Below are 17211 nucleotides of genomic sequence, written 5' to 3'. Positions count from 1 at the left end.
TACGAAACGGATTATTTACATATTTACCCATGGGTAGAGTTACCCCTGCCATTTGCACAAACACCTTGCATACATGGTAGCGCAGCTCTGCTCTTCCCCATGTGAGGACGAGGAGGGAGAGATGTTGCTGCTAGGATTAGCCATAGGCTGCTCCTTCCTCGTCGTTGCTAGACGTGAGGACCACGAGGTGGTCGTCCGGCTTCATAATCTATGCCGCCTCGGTGGCGAGGTCGGCCTGGCGTTTGGAGGAGTCGAGGGCGCGTTCGGCAAAGATGAAGTCGACGGAGGAGTTCAGGAAGGGGAGTTGATGGTTGCTTCCCGCCTGCCTAGAGGGGAGGGGACCGCATCTTGGCGACCGCGACGGCGCTGAACACGCCGAGCTCCCGCAGCACCATCGCCTCCTGGGCACCGCCGAGGCAGACGGCGTGGGAGGACGCGGAGAGCATGCCGTCAGCGAGGTGTCTTCGGAGGACGGCGGCATGGTGGTCCATGGCTCGCCTCCACTCGCGGCTGCGCCACGCATCCGGTGACCTGACGGCCGCCTGGGCGTGAGTCCTCCTGGCCATGGCGAATTAGGCCTGATTTCAGCGGAAGCTCCTCCGCCTTCAGGGAGCTCTGTCGGGAAGCAGCGTCGGGCACTGCCCATGGAGGTGGGGAGATGGATTCGCCGTCGGGTAGCTAGCGCAGGACGGCGGCGCTGCCCATGGCAAGGTGGGGAGGGGGCGAGGGCTTTGACAGCCTTGTAACTTCGTCCTGTACAACTTTTGTTTTATTTAATGAAAATACAAAAAAAGGTAGGGATCTTCCCCGCCGGGATTGAGGGGTGATAGCGAACCAGAGGTGACAGTAACAGCCCCTCGTGGCTGCAGCAAGGCTGGCTCCGGAGAAACGAGAATAATTTTCCTTCCTCCAGATGGAGCATCTTCGCTGCTTCGACGACCGTGCGGGGCTGGCTCGTGGGCTCATCCAGCAATCAAACAGTCCAAGTTGCACCCTGGGGCACGGTGGTTCGTCGAGGCAAACAAACGCACGCATAATGACCCTGTTCGGCTTACCCCATATTCGGTTTGTTTGGCTTTTTTTCAGCAAGAACAATGTTTTTCTCTCACAACAATTCAACCGGAACAATATTTTTCAGTTAGTTTCAGCCAAGTTTCAGACTAGCGAACGGAGCCAATATTTGGCCGAATAGTTGAATGCAGTTTGTAGCATTCAAATTTCGTACTCAAATATAAAGAATTCTAGAATACATAAATCAGTTTTGCTGTCGGTGCTTTGGAACAAGGGGTCCCTCAACCAACGAGTGAATTTGTGCTGCGTGCCCCTAATCCCGGATGGTGGTGCAAAGAGACATAAGGTTTATACTGGTTCAGGCAATCATGGCCCTACGTCCAGTCCGAGAGATCGATCTTGTATTCCTTGCACCGGAGTGCTCGTAGTAGGGGGTTACAAGCTAGGTGAGAGAGGGAACTAGCCCTAGGTCTCGGCGTGTGTGGTGCGGGCTGCTTGAGGCGTTGTACCCAAGCAGCGTAGGAGTGCGTGGTTCTATCGGTGTGTTCGTCCTTTTATTCTCCCCCCTAGAAATGGCCCCAGTCCCTCCCTTTTATACTCTAAGGGAGGACCGGGACCATACATAGGTTGCTACATAGCGCTTCTGTAAATGGGGTGGCGTGTCCGAGCCCTGTAGCCGGCCACTGTTGTGGTATGGTCGATGGAGTGGCCCCGTCCTTGTCGTGCGGAAGTGACATGCTGGTCATACTCGATCTTGTGCGTCGTGGGGCTCCAGTACGGCTTGATGCAGGACATGGCGGGCGACGTGCTGATCACCGTGTAATGACGTCGTAGGGAGCAGCGGCTCTGTAGATGCCGAGGCCGAGCCATCGTGGGGGGCTCGGTGGTCATGGACCCTCAGGCTGCCGAGCTCGTGAAGCAAACTGTCGAGGCCTTGGGGGGAGTTATTGGCCCTGGGTACTGATTCCGAGGCCACAGTAGCCCAGACGTGGCTCCCCATGCTGCGTTGTTCTCAGAGCAGGAGTTGGCAGCACAGTGAGGCATGGGTGTCAACCATGTGCATGGTGGATAGCATAGTGACGGGTAACCCCTGCCCAGTCCTGCCTCCTGTCCCATCGGCCATTCTGCTGTACTGTGCCGGGCATGCGGCTGTTGTCAGGGGCAGCAGTTGGCTGAGTTGATGCGACACGATGTTTTGCCAGAGGGACGGGAGAAGGAAGATGTAGCGGAGTGCTGCCGAGCCCGCCTTGCGCGAGACGGAGGGTCGGTGGCCCGGCCGAGGCCTTTGGCGGGGAATCGGCCGAGGCCCGCGGTGAGGGGGCCTCGGGCGAATCGGAGAATCGGCCGAGGCCCGCGGTGATGGGGCCTCGGGCGAGTCGGAGAATCGGCCGAGGCCCGCGGTGATGGGGCCTCGGGCGAGTCGGAGAATCAGCCGAGGCCAGCAGCGTTTAGCTGGTTTCGATCTTTACGAAGTCTAAGCAGTCGTTTTTTGGATCTTGCTTAGGGTACCCCTTCTCACGGTATCCGACAGTAGCCCTCGAGCCTTGGGGGGAGTGGAGGCACTCCCCCTGAGGTTCTGACGAGAATTGGCTCTTGATAGTTCCTGTCGGGATGGTGTTTTGTTTTCGAGGTTTCGGTGGGTGCGCGCGAGCGCACCCGCCGGGTGTAGCCCCCGAGGCCCTAGAGGAGTGATTTCACTTCTTCAGGGGCTTTTTTCTCTTTCGAGTGAGGCGTTTTCATCGTGTTTGCCGGGCCCGTGGGTGCGAGTTCGGATCGCGGGGCCTCGACGATGTTGCGGGAAGAGCCCCTTAGCCTCCGCCTAGAGCGAGAGGGCCGTCAGGGGTTCTCCCGGCTTTTTTTGTACGACCCTCGTGCTTCCTTTTCGCTCGGAAGGAGGGGTGGAAGATGCCATGCTACCCTCAGTGGGCGCGAGTGATGGCATTTCCGGTGAGCTGTTATCGGGTAAGTCCGAGTGGAGGCCCATACCCCATTCGCTGGGGGTCGGCTAGCGGTCCGGAGACGCGCTCCAAGAATACCGGCGGGTTTCTCTGGTGGGTGCCGAGGCCGTTCGCTGGGCCTCGGTGGCTCGGTGCCTCCCTACGGTGGGATCCCATTTGGAGACCTCCCTGCCGGTCTCGGACACGACCCAGGGCGCGCCTGTACAGGCTCGCCCGTAGTCGTCCCTGACTCCTTTATCCTGGGGCGGCTGTCGAAACCCCTGGGGGCCCAGCCTTCGAACCCCTGGACTGTAACGGGCTTGGGTCGCTTTGTCTTTATCTTGGGTCCAGGAAGAACCCCCGAGCCTCCGCTCGGAGCGAGAGGGTGGTCAGGGCCCCGCACGTCCTTTTCGTTCGGACGAGGGGGCTCTTTGCCGAGCCCACTCGTGTGCGAGCTTGAGCCGCTGGGTCTCGGCAAAGTTGCAGGAGGAGCCCCCGAGTCTCTCGCACGGAGCGAGAGAGCGGTCAGAGGTCCCCCTGGCTTTTGGTTCACCCCTCGCGCATGAGGGTCTGTCTACCGTGCCCCCCTCGGGTGCGAGCCTAGGTCGCGGGGTCTCGGTGTCTTTTGCAGAAGGAGCTCCCTAGCCTCTGCACGGAGCAAGAGGGCCGTCAGGAGTTCTTCTGGCTTTTTGAACGACCCTCGCGCTTCCTTTTCGCTCGGAAGGAGGGTTTGTTTTGCCGAGCCCCCTTGTGTGCGAGTCTAAGTCGCTGGGCCTCGGCAATGTTTTGCAGGAAGAGTCCCTTAGCCTCTGCGCGGGGCAAGAGGGCCGTCAGGGATTCTCCTGACTTTTTATTCGACCCTCGCGCTTCCTTTTCGCTTGGAAGGAGGGTTTGTTTTGCCGAGCCCCCTCGTGTGCGAGTCTAAGCCGCTGGGCCTCGGCAATGTTTTGCAGGAAGAGTCCCTTAGCCTCTGCGTGGGGCAAGAGGGCCATCAGGGATTCTCCTGACTCTTTATTCGACCCTCGCGCTTCCTTTTCGCTCGGAAGGAGGGGTGGAAGATGCCATGCTACCCTCGGTGGGCGCGAGCGACGGCATTTCCGGTGAGCTGTTATCGGGTAAGTCCGAGTGGAGGCCCGTACCCCGTTCGCTGGGGGTCGGCTAGCGGTCCGGAGACGCGCTCCAAGAGTACCGGAGGGTTTCTCTAGTGGGTGCCGAGGCCGTTCGCTGGGCCTCGGTGGCTCGGTGCCTCCCTACGGTGGGATCCCATTCGGAGACCTCCCTACCGGTCTCGGACACGACACAGGGCGTCCCAAGCGTTTCGCTTGCTTGGGCCTCGGCCTCGTATAGGCTCGCCCATAGTCGCCCCTGACTCTGTTGCCCTGGGGCGGCTATCGAAACCCCTAAGGGCCCAGCCTTCGAACCCCTGGACCGTAGCGGGCTCGGTGCCCAGTTCCTTTGCCTGAAAGGAATCGGGGGGGTTATTTCTCTCCCTACGGCTAACAACGGCAGGCGCGTCTTTTGAGGCGACTTTTTTGGGGAGGCAAAACGGCGCCTGCTGCTGCTGCGGTTGGACGCGACGTGGCGTCAGCCGACGGGACGTGTCTGCACGCACGATTTAATGAGGAGGGAGTGGGCGCGTGGGCGGTAAAACCGGATCTGGATAACCGCGCCGGATCTTTTGGGGGAAACTTCCCCGATTTCGTCGCCCGGCGGTTTCGTCTTGTCCCTGCATAAATACGCAAAGGACCTCGCCCTTCCCCTTCTTACCTCTTCCGCATTCGCTTTTGCTGCCTCCGTGCCGTTGCTGAGAGCATAGAGCGCCGAGGAAGAGAAGGGCGAGGGCGAGAGACCGAGAGAGAGAGGGAGAGAGATTACCGCCGTAGCAGCGTCCTCCACCGCGCAATGGCTGGTGGTCCCGTCATCCTCCCGACGGATCCCTGGGAGCGGTCCGACGTTACCGAGGAGAAGCTGCAGTCGCTCGTGGAGGCCGGTCTTCTTCGCCCGATCACCGACCCCGACGAGCCAGAGTGGATTGCTCCGGGGAACGAGTCGGAGCCGAGGCCGTGCGACGGCTACGTGGTGAGCTTCGTCGTCTTCCACGAGCGAGGCTTCGGGTCGCCGGTGGATAACTTCATGCGGGCGCTCCCGCATTACTATGGCGTGGAGCTGCACAATTTCAGCCCCAACTCCATCGCGCAGGCGGCCATCTTCGTCGCTGTCTATGAGGGGTACCTGGGGATCGCTCCCCACTGGGAGTTGTGGCTCCACTTGTTCCGAGCGACGTTCACCACCAAGCCGGGGGGAACGAGGGGGGCTCGGAAGGTACAGAGGGCCGGCGGCTGCACCCTTCACGTGCGCCAAGACCGGCAGTCCCTCTATATCCCGGCCCAGCTGTCATCGTCCAACCGTCGTTGGTATGACGGCTGGTTCTACCTCCGCAACGACGGCGGAGGACTTCCCCCTTATACCGGGCGGGTTGTAGAGAGTCAACCAGAGAAATGGGGGTACGGCGTCATCAAGGCCGATCAGCCTAGGCTGGAACCGCTCTTGAGGGCCTTGGGGAAGCTGCGTGACCACAGCCTTTCGGTGGCCGTGGTCGTGGCGGCTTTTCACCGCCGGAGGGTGCTGCCGCTGATGGCCCGGCGGCGGCGGCTGTTCGAGATGACCCCGGGCGATTCGATCGTCGGTGTCAAGATGTCCGCCTTCGCCCTTACCGACGACGAGACCCTGCATCGGGTGAGAGAAGCGGTGGACGGGAAGCCGAAGATCGACGATTTGATGCCATTCCCGATGCGCCCGTCGCGGGGGTATGTCTCGCTGGTAAGTTGGATGTTGTCGAGGCTTTTGCGGCCTTCTTGTTTTTCGCCTTTTTTGTCTGTTGTCTTACTTCGTCGTTCTCACAGGGGATAAGAGACGTGCGAGGCTCCCCGCCGCCCGTTCCCGAGGACGCCCGGCGGCGATCCGTGAACAGGGCGCGTGCCGAGGAGGAGGAGAAGAAGAAAGATGCCAAGGAGGCGAAGCGCACGAAGAAGATCCTCGCGCGCGAAAAGCTGGACGCCCGTCGCCGGCGTCAGAAGCTCGACGGTCTCCCGTTGGAACCGTCTCCCTCGTCGTCGGTGTCGGATTCTTCGAGCGACGGCGGCGGGCGCGAGGTGGGGACGGCCTGCCTAGAACACCTCCCCGACATCAGGGAGATGGTACCCGGGGCGCCGGCAAGGAGCCTGACGCCCCCAGGAGGAGGAGGAGGTGTCCCGGGGCCAGTGGCGGCCCGTCCCGGGGCCGAGGCCGACACACCCGAGGCGCGGGTGTCGGAGGAGCGTGCCGTCAGCCCGATGGGTTCGATGGTGGAGGTGGAGCGGTGACGGTGGGGGCGACCCCATTATCTCCGCGAAGGGTCGAGGAGGTGCCGGGGTCCGACGGAGGCCAGCTGGCACTGGTGGACACCGAGGCCGCGCTGCTGCCACCACCGCCGCCGTTGCAGAGGAGGCTAGCGGTATCGAAGCGGCTGCATCCCCGGTCATAGTAAGCGTCTTCTCTGGTGGAGTCCGTAGTACTTCTTGTTTGCCCCTTGGTTGCATGCTGACCTTGGGAGTGTCTTTTCTTCCAGCCAGACGCTTCTGGTGGAAGATCCTCCCTTGGCGCCCCGTAAGGCGCTCAAGGTGAACGTTAGCTCCTCCGCCCATCAGGCACCGGAGGCGCAGGCTGGCGTGCGACGCGGCGCGGCGTTGGGCGAGGCCGTTTCGGAGGAGGCGGCTGCCCAGGAAAAGGGGGCCGAGGCGGCTGCGGAGCGAGTGGAGGAGGAGGAGCCCATGCCTCGCGATGTTGTGGGTCTTGGGGCGAAGGAGGCTGGGGCATCTGCTATTGCCGAGGCCATTGAGGGTGAGGCCGAAGCCCCCAAGACCTCCGACGTCAGCGCGGTGGACGCCGGGGCCATCGAGGTAGAGATGGCGGAGGCCAGAGCCCCCGGATCCGTCGAGACCGAGGCGATGGAGGTGGAGACGGGGCAAATTTTGGCGCCGCCCCTGGTTCAGACAATCTCGTCTGATGATTCCTCCTGAGGGAAGGAGGCGGCGGACATCGAGGCGGCCAGTACCGCGGAGCAGCCAGTCCCAGATCCCGCCGAGGGGAGTTCGGCCCTTGCGCCGCTACGGCCCGAGCCCCGTGGGTGGAACTTCCCGCGTGTTTTCTGGTGGGACCAGGCTGATCCCGAGGGGGAGCCTGTGTTCGCCCTTGAAGATATCGCGGAGGGGGGGCGTTGGGATACCCTCGAGGAGTACCTCCAACTGGCAGTGCGGTCGCTGCAGACAGCGATGACTGTTATGGAAGGGGACTTGCCTGGTGTCACTCGGGTAAGTACTTTCGTGTCTTGTGCCGAGTTGTCCTCGCAGTGTTTGACGTGCGTTTTTTACCTCTTTAGGAGCTCGAGACCCGGTCCCTTGGGAAATCGGTGTTCCTACGAAGGGAGAGGGATATCTGGGACCAGCTCCGGCGGCAGAGGGGCCTGCTTGCCGATGCCCAGGGGCTTTTGTTGGCGCGGAGTGCGGAAGTGGAGGACCTCCGCCTTCGTTGTGCTGACCTTCAGGCCGAGCTGGTCACGGCTAAGGGGCAGGCTGCCCCTCTGGTGGCGAAGATCAAGGAACTGGAGGAGGAGCGAGACTCCTTCAGGTCTCGGGCCCAAGAAGCAATGGCCTCTGCGAAGGCCACAGCCGGGCAGCTGGGTGCGGAGCAGAGCGAGCATCAGGCGACAAAAGTCGCCCTGGCAGAGGCTACCAAGGCGGCCGAGGCCTCTCGGGTCGAGGTCTTAGCCTGGAAGAACAAGGCCGAGGGTAAGTTCCGCTGAACCGTGTTCCTTGTCCATTTGTTCTGGTTCGCGTTTGACTCCTGACCCCTCGTTGCGACGTAGATCTAGAGAAAGAGGCTTCCCAGGCGGCTGTGGCCTCCGTCGCAGCGCAAGCGGCGCTGGATGTTGAGGTCCGGGAGCATGAGGCGCTGTGCAGCGCTGTTCGTACCGCCTACGAGGCCCTAGACGTTGGGGAGGTCCAATCAGCCAGCTCCCTTGGGAGCCGTCTGATTGCGTTGAGCGGCCGCGTCCATGAGAGGCTCCGGGGGGCGTTGCACACGGGTGTCAAGCGCGCCCTGGCCATTGTCTCCTCGCACTATGCCATCAACCTCGAGGCCGTCAGCGACGGCTACGTGTTGCCAGAAGATGACGAGGAGGCGGATGCGGAGGTCGTGAAGCTGTTGGAGGCGGCCGAGGCACCTGGCACAGCGCTGGCCCGTCTATTTGAAGAAGAGGTGGTCCCTCCCGCGCCAGCTGCCGGTCCTTGAGCTTTGATCTGGGCCAAAAGGGGTCATGTAACCGGATTGGGTTAGTTGTCATACCGTGACGTCTTTGTGGCCGTCGAGGCCTGTAAAGTATTTGCGTACGTGCGTCTTTTAATCGTTTTCTGTTCTACTTCCGAGCCTGTGCCCTCTGTCTCGATCTTGGGAACCCGCAAAGAAAACCCTCGGGACCTAAGCCGTCCTTCGGCGAAGGGTGGTGAGGGAGCTGCCGTAGCCCAGAGGCGTAGGCCGTTCTCACGTCTCGACCGGCCCTTTGGCCTCCAGACAAACTTTTGGTCTTTGGGTTTCTTGTGAGGGTCCCGCCGGAGCGCGAGAGAGTTTGGCGTAGAAATTTTTTTGAAAGACCATTAACAAACGGTGTTCGAGACTTAGGGGGTTTCGGGACTTAGGGGGTTCCCCCTTTTTAGCCCCCGAGGGGGGCTCGGCTTTGCAGAGGCAGAGCCGAGTCCCCCTTATAGCGCTATTGTGACGTCGAGCCCCTATTGATAGACAAGCTCTCTGCATAGAACTTCCTCGGAGCCTATGCTGTCCTTTGGGTGAAGAGGTGGTGAGGGAGCTGCCGTAGCCTAGAGGCGTGGGTCGTTCTCACGGCTTGGCCGGCCTTTTCGCCTTTGAGACGATCGTGCGGTCCTTAGGTTCTATACAATCGACTTGTCTATAAGGGGGGGTTCCTCGAAAGATTATAACAACTAAGGACGCTTCTTTATTGTATTTCGAGAAACAATGTAAACAATGCTTGGAAATTTAAGGGTAGAAATGACGTAGCTGTTCTATGTTCCAAGCGTTTGTGAAGATTTCGCCCTTCTCGTTGGCCAACTTGTAGGTCCCGGGCTTCAGCACTTGAGCGATGATGTACGGCCCTTCCCAGGGTGGGGTTAGCTTGTGGCGGCCCTTGTTGCTTTGCCTCCATCTCAGCACCAGGTCGCCTACCTTCAGGTCTCATCTTTGGACGCGCCGGGCTTGGTAGCGTCGTAGGGCTTGCTGGTACCTGGCTGAGTGTAGCAGCGCGACGTCTCGGGCTTCCTCCAGTTGGTCGAGGGCGTCTTCGCGGGTAGTGCGGTTGCTTTGCTCGTTGTACGCCTGTAGCCTCGGGGAACCGTATTCCAAGTCAGTGGGGAGGATGGCCTCGGCTCCATAGACCAGGAAGAACGGTGTGAATCCCGTGGCTCGGCTCGGGGTATTCCTTAGGCTCCAGATGACTAACGGGAGTTCGGCAAGCCATTTCTTGCCAAACTTCTTCAACCGATTGAATATTCTTGGCTTAAGGCCTTGTAGGATCATGCCGTTGGCACGCTCTACTTGGCCATTCGTCCTTGGGTGCCCTACGGCCGACCAGGCCACCCGGATGTGGTGGTCGTCGCAGAAAGTTAGGAATTTGCGACCGGTGAATTGTGTCCCATTGTCAGTGATGATGGTGTTAGGAACCCCGAACCTGTGGATGATATCCGTAAAGAACAGCACCGCTTGCTCGGATTTGATCTGAGCGATCGGACGAGCCTCGATCCATTTGGAGAATTTGTCGATAGCTACCAGCAGATGGGTATAGCCCCCGGGTGCCTTCTGCAGAGGCCCAACCATGTCCAGCCCCTATACAGCGAATGGCCATGTGATGGGGATGGTTTGGAGGGCTTGGGCTGGGAGGTGCGTCTGTCGAGCGTAGTACTGGCATCCCTCGCAGGAGCGTACTAGCCTCATGGCGTCGGCCACCGCCGTCGGCCAATAGAAACCTTGGCGGAAGGCGTTACCCACGAGCGCCCGAGGCGCCGCGTGGTGCCCGCAGACTCCCGCGTGCAAGTCCCAAAGTAAGGATTGGCCAGCCTCGGTGGTGATGCATCGTTGGAGAATACCGAATGGGCTACGCCTATACAACTCGCCGTCGCAGAGGACGTAAGTCTTGGCGCGTCGCGCAAGCCGCCGGGCTTCGGTTCTGTCAGCAGGAAGCTCTCCTCGAACGAGGCGATCAAGGAAAGGGACTCGCCAGTCCGTTCCTTGATCGGCCTCGGGAGGTTCTGCGTCAATCGCCATGGCCTCGGGCCCGGCGGGCGAGGTCTCGGTGGCAGAGGGGGCGTCGGGCCCTGCGGTGGGCTCGGCTGACGGGCCCTCTTCCGTCGCTGAGGCGTAGTCGACGGATGGCTTGTGGAGGTCTCTGGCGAAGATGTTCGGGGGAACCGGGGTCCGTGCCGACGCCATCTTTGCTAGTTCGTCCGCGGCCTCGTTGAACTTTCGTGTAACGTGGTTGAGTTCGAGACCGTCGAACTTGTTCTCCAGGTGACGTACTATCGCGCAGTACGCCTTCATTTTGGGGTCATGGCAGCTCGACTCTTTCATCACCTGATCGACGACGAGCTGCGAATCACCCCGTACATCGAGACGTCGCACTCCAAGTTCGATGGCGATTTGCAGGCCGTTGACGAGGGCCTCGTATTCGGCGACATTGTTGGAGGCGGCGAAGTGAAGCCGGATCATGTAGCGCATGTGTACTCCAAGGGGCGAGACCAGGAGCAGGCCCGCGCCAGCCCCGGTTTTCATCAGAGACCCGTCGAAGTACATGGTCCAGCATTCTGATTGGATCTGAACGGGTGGCAGCTGTGTGTCGGTCCATTCGGCTACAAAGTCGGACAGGACCTGTGATTTGATCGCTTTCCGTCGCCCCTCGGTGGTGGAGGGCTCGGGCATTGCTCGGACCAGCATCGCAGCCGCTGCGACATTCTGGCTAGCGCGATTAAAGATTGGGGGTGGCTCTCCCCCCTCGTCGTCGTTGATGCGGTGATGGATGTCGCGGGCCCTCCCTTGGGCCCCTCCGCCCTCACCGCGCCCTTGCTGCTCCTGCTCGAGAGTGTCCCAAAGCTGTTGCAGAAGGAGTCGATCTTGTTCGACCTTGGCTCGAAGCTCGTGGAGCTGCTCCAGGTCTGGGCGTCGATGCCCCCCGCGAACGGGATTCTCGTTCCGTGCTGCCGGGGCCTCGAGACGCGGAGGTGTGGCGTTGCCCGCCCCTGCCCGGGGCGGGGAATGGTTGCCTGTCCTCTCGTCCTCTTCGCCCGCCCTTAGCATCCCGAGCCCGACGTGGAAGCACTCACGAGATGGGTCGTAAGTCCCTTCATCTTCGGAGTCGGAGTAGCCGAGGCAGTAGTCGCTTGCGGCCAAGAATTGGCGCAAAGCCCCGGGGTTGTGGGGTTCGGAGAAATTCACCCTGGGCCATGCCTCGTCCTCGTCCGAGGAGTCGGAGCGGGCGCTCAGGTCGAGAGCGAAGCGCTGGCGGCGTTCCGAGGGGTGCTTGTGAGTGGCAGCGTAAGCGTAGGCGTAAGAGGCGGCGGCATTTCTCAACCCAAAGGGGTATGGGGACGGTGCCGTCTCCATATTCTGCCCCGTTGGGGTCGGCTCTTCAGGGAGTGGTGGGGCAGAGCTAGATGACTGGGCGTCGCCGCGAGCCACCGGCGATTTTCCTTCGTCCATGCTCAGGCCAGACAGGTCCCCAGCCAGGGACCCCGCACCAACAGCTGGTCGTAGGGCATCGGCGGGGAGGGGCGTGCTGCCCTGGGCTCACGTAGCGTCGGGGTGGCCTTGCTTGCGTCGCGCCTGGCGAGCGTGGCGAGAGCGGCCGCCCGGGCGCCGCCTGCGCCTAGGCTGCCGGGGCGCGACTTCATCGTCGGACGGTGGGGCTCGAGGAGTGAGGAGCACCATGTCGTACTCATGCCCTAGAGACATGAACTCTAGGCTCCCGAACCAAACCACGGTGCCGAGACGCAATGGTCGTACGGGGTCTGCCATCCAGAACTTGCTAGGATGACGAAGCTGACACGCAGACGCCCCCTACCTGGCGCGCCAACTGTCGGTGCTTTGGAACCAGGGGTCCCTCAACCAACGAGTGAATTTGTGCTGCGTGCCCCTAATCCCGGATGGTGGTGCAAAGAGACACAAGGTTTATACTGGTTCAGGCAATCATGGCCCTACGTCCAGTCCGAGAGATCGATCTTGTATTCCTTGCACCGGAGTGCTCGTAGTAGGGGGTTACAAGCTAGGTGAGAGAGGGAACTAGCCCTAGATCTCGGCGTGTGTGGTGCGGGCTGCTTGAGGCGTTGTACCCAAGCAGCATAGGAGTGCGTGGTTCTATCGGTGTGTTCGTCCTTTTGTTCTCCCCCCTAGAAATGGCCCCAGTCCCTCCCTTTTATACTCTAAGGGAGGACCGGGACCGTACATAGGTTGCTACATAGCGCTTCTGTAAATGGGGTGGCGTGTCCGAGCCCTGTAGCCGGCCACTGTTGTAGTATGGTCGATGGAGTGGCCCCGTCCTTGTCGTGCGGAAGTGACATGCTGGTCATACTCGATCTTGTGCGTCGTGGGGCTCCAGTACGGCTTGATGCAGGACATGGCGGGCGACGTGCTGGTCACCGTGTAATGACGTCGTAGGGAGCAGCGGCTCTGCAGATGCCGAGGCCGAGCCATCGTGGGGGGCTCGGTGGTCATGGACCCTCAGGCTGCCGAGCCCGTGAAGCAAACTGTCGAGGCCTTGGGGGGAGTTATTGGCCCTGGGTACTGATTCCGAGGCCACAGTAGCCCAGACGTGGCTCCCCATGCTGCGTTGTTCTCGGAGCAGGAGTTGGCAGCACAGTGAGGCATGGGTGTCAACCATGTGCATGGTGGATAGCATAGTGACGGATAACCCCTGCCCAGTCCTGCCTCCTGTCCCATCGGCCATTCTGCTGTACTGTGCCGGGCATGCGGCTGTTGTCAGGGGCAGCAGTTGGCTGAGTTGATGCGACACGACGTTTTGCCAGAGGGACGGGAGAAGGAAGAGGTAGCGGAGTGCTGCCGAGCCCGCCTTTCGCGAGACGGAGGGTCGGTGGCCCGGCCGAGGCCTTTGGCGGGGAATCGGCCGAGGCCCGCGGTGAGGGGGCCTCGGGCGAATCGGAGAATCGGCCGAGGCCCGCGGTGATGGGGCCTCGGGCGAGTCGGAGAATCGGCCGAGGCCCGCGGTGATGGGGCCTCGGGCGAGTCGGAGAATCGGCCGAGGCCAGCAGCGTTTAGCTGGTTTCGATCTTTACGAAGTCTAAGCAGTCGTTTTTTGGATCTTGCTTAGGGTACCCCTTCTCACGGTATCCGACATTTGCATTAAATACTTTTTATTTATCAATCAGTTACCATTAATCATATTGATGATAGCATCTGATTAGGAAATAAAAAGTTAAGATACATATGTTAATATGTTCTAAAATTTCTAAAATGCATTATATTATAGGACAGATGGAGTAGACTTATACCAGTAACCAAACAGGAACGGATTGTTCTAGGGCTGGATAAAGGGTTATATAGACAATCATTTAGACCCGATACATGTAGTACACTATAGTACGAACAATGATGAGATCAGTAGCAAGTCACCTTTTGACAAACGCAGCACATATTTAATAAATGAAAACAATAACAATTTGCCCAAATGTCTAAGCGTACCAGTTCAACTTCTTGAACTGTAACACATTACACATGCTCAACCGACGCGAACTACCTTGTGTTATTTGTTTATCCAAGACTCAAGAATTGACCGCAGCATATGAGGTTATGAGCGCTCACACCCGTAAGGACAAACAATTTGCCACGTTCATTCCCGATACTGCATGTGCACGTAATTTTTAAGTCGTGACCCCTAATTAAACCATCCTACTACTACTACATATAACACCCAAATCGAGCTTAAGAGACCACAAAACAAGCCTAGCTCCACTACGCATCGATACAGTTAGCTAGGACTAGGAGTAAGTCTCGCCCTCTCAACAAGGAGGAGATAATCAATGGTTACTCCAGTTACATTCCGAGATGCCGTATTCGCGGTGCTGCCAATCCTGACACTTCTTGTAAGCCCCGTTCCCTGCTATGGGCATCCGAGGTCCATGTCTCTTCGCAACCACACTACCAGCCGGTACACCTCAACGCCAGCCAGAGCCGCCGACCGATGGTACTCCGGCGGCGCGACGTGGTACGGGAGCCCTTACGGCGCCGGCAGCGACGGTAAGTATCACATTGATCAATATGTAATGCAGTGAATCGTAGCAGTCCTGGACTAGAAGAAATCATATTAAATAAGCTTAATCCTGCAACTGAATGTTGATGATCTCGTTGCATGCAGGCGGTGCGTGCGGTTATCAAGGCACCGTCAGCCAACGCCCGTTCTCGTCGATGATCGCCGCCGGCGGTCCTTCCCTTTTCAAGAACGGCAATGGCTGCGGCGCATGCTATCAGGTTAGTACTTGTGACTTGCGAAGTGTTGTGTGGCGTGTAGTGCGTACGTACATTCGTCTTCTTAATTAACCACTGATACAAGTGTTGTCTGTACTGCTGTACGAATACGAAGATCAAGTGCACCGGCAACAAAGTCTGCTCCGGGTGGCCAGTGACTGTTACTATCACCGACTCCTGCCCCGGTGGGGTCTGCCTCGCCAGGACGGCGCACTTTGACATGAGTGGCACGGCCTTTGGCGCCATGGCCAACCGCGGGATGGCGGACCGCCTCCGCGCCACTGGAATCCTCAAGATCCAATACAGGAGGTGCTGTTGAGTTTGAAGTTTTGACTGACCATTCTAGTGAAATTAAGCTGTGCACGCGTGTGACGATCGAAGCTACTACCTTTATTCTCGCAGGGTGTCGTGCAACTACAATGGCATGGGAATTGCCTTCAAAGTGGACCGGGGCTCCAACCCGTTCTACCTCGCCGTGCTGATCCAGTACCAGAACGGCGACGGTGACCTCGCCGCGGTGCACATCATGCAGCAGGGCGGCGCGTGGGCGCCGATGCAGCACTCGTGGGGCGCCATGTGGCGCACCAACTCGAACACCGGCAAGCCGCTGCGCGCCCCATTCTCGGTCCGACTCATCTCCGGCTCCGGCAAGGTGCTCGTCGTCGGGAACGCCATCCCCGCCGGTTGGCGCGCCGGTATGACATACTGGTCAACGGTGAACTACGCCACCTAATAAGCCATTGGTGTAGAGGGATTAGGTTAATGCTGCGGCAATTGTCAAAAGTAATTGGTCACGTGTGTGCCTGAAATTCCAGACTTTGTAAAATTTCTTCCCCTGTAGCCTATAGCCGGTATGGCCATTTGCACTTCTCCAGTCGTTGGTGCAGTGTCAGTCTTATTTGATAACAAGTGCAGCTCGGCGGTAGGGGTCTTGGAAGGCATCAAGCAGCATCTATAAATCTTGTTATAAATCTACAGTAGCAGCTTCCTTGTAATCTTTTTATTTTCGGGATGCTGGCGCTCGGACGTCCCGAGCCCACGCCTTTCCGGCGCCATCTCCGTTTCCCTACGCTCGCATCGCCCAAACACCTCGCTCTGCCCGTACCGTCTGCTCGCATACGGGGACCGTCCGCTTCCGCTCTATCGCACAGCGGGCACCACCTGCACCTGCACCCGCTTCCCACGCCTGCTTCGTATCGCGCTAGCACCCCCGCCTACGGATGTGCGCCGCGTGACTCCGGCCATCCCATCCAACACTTGAAACATGAAACACTTGCTGCAACATATGTCTGAAACAGCTAAAATATTTGGAACATACGCTTGCCACATATGTGTGAAATATATGCAATATTCAAATAAAACACTTGCAACATACATCTAAGACAGATGAAATATTTCGAACAAATGCTTGCAACATAAGTGTATAGCCATTGCAACATGTGCAACATCTGGATCTACTTTTGCAACATCCATATATGAAACACTTGCAACATACCTCTGAAACATCTGAAACACTTGAAACGTACTTTTGCAACATGCGCTTCTTCCTGTTGTGGCGTCTTCGTCTGCCCACGGGAGACGATGTCCCGGTCGGCGACTACCTTCTCCTGGTGGCGCCGGGATGGTGGTGGCGCGGTGCATGCCGTGGCCGCAACGGCGAGCGCGGAGTGGGGCGCAGTGGTGGATGGCCGCAACGGGCTAGCGTGTGAGTGCAACATAGTGTAGGATGGGGCATGCAGCGAGGGATGGCCATGGCGGCGAGAATGAGTGGGGCGGCGCGCTGCGGCGCAGGTCGAGAGCCCGTGGAGAGGATGGCCGCGGCGGCGAGGCGGAGTGGGGCGGCTGCACGGCCCACGACAGACGAGCGCAGAGCTGGGAGATATTTTTGAGATAGAGATGGAGAAGGCGTAAAGAGCAGGTAGACCTATTGGGCCGGTAGTGCGCAGGCTCGGGAAAGTGGCGTCCGGACGGATGGACAACCTAACCCAAGCATTACAATTTTTTTTCGTCTTCTTTCTTCTTTTTCTATAGTGGCTTTTGGTTCTCTCACTGACTATAATTCAGGTTAGTATGGCATAACCTGCAACTTATCACTCCAGTCTTGTTCGTTTTCTCCTTAATGCATTGGCAGGGCTCCTGCCTTGGCTTTAAAAAAAAAATCAAAAGATGTTCTCTCTGCACCACAGAGTTACAAAGTTGGGTGACAATAAAAGTAAGTTAATATTGTTTACATGAATTGTGCAGGCACCGGACGTGTCCGAGGCACCACCGGACCGGTGCACCGAACACGAGTGGACTGGTTGTTCACTGCTATTCGTTGAGGGGGCACACAAGCAAGTCCGGTGTGCACCGGACTCCACCCCACCAGACTGGACATCCAAGGAGGATGTCTTCTGGGTTTTCAGGCGTTGAACTCGGCAGACGTGTCCGGTGTGGCACCAGAAGCCACACCGGATTGGGGTTCCAAAGACGGTGTTTTTGGGACTTCTCGAGCTGACACACACATGACATGTTCGGGATGTCTGACAAAGGGTAACGACTATGTTTTCGCCCGTTTGAAACTAGTCGTTGGTGAGTCCGATGCACAGGTCCAGTGTGCCACCGGACAGGTCCGGTGCACCCGCAGACTGTGTGTAAAAGGGGTAACGGTTGGTTTTGTTGATGGACTTATAAATAGCCCTTGTGGCAG

At 58.9% G+C, this 17211-nt stretch overlaps 1 protein-coding gene across 1 annotated transcript; it reads left to right on the top strand.

Annotated features, from left to right (window-relative positions):
- Positions 1-14077: 14077 nt before the first annotated feature.
- On the top strand, positions 14078-15255 carry LOC136491201 (expansin-B5-like). The gene is made up of 4 exons (XM_066487439.1): positions 14078-14294; positions 14413-14525; positions 14638-14831; positions 14925-15255. Exons 1-4 carry the CDS (start codon positions 14078-14080, stop codon positions 15253-15255), a joined length of 855 nt encoding a protein of 284 aa, XP_066343536.1.
- The last annotated feature ends 1956 nt before the right edge of the window (positions 15256-17211 follow it).

The sequence above is a fragment of the Miscanthus floridulus genome, chromosome 11 (genome assembly GCF_019320115.1).
Source record: "Miscanthus floridulus cultivar M001 chromosome 11, ASM1932011v1, whole genome shotgun sequence".
Classification (NCBI taxonomy): Eukaryota; Viridiplantae; Streptophyta; class Magnoliopsida; order Poales; family Poaceae; genus Miscanthus; species Miscanthus floridulus.
Note: the sequence above shows the minus strand (reverse complement) of the source record. Positions and strands in the feature narration are given on the sequence as shown.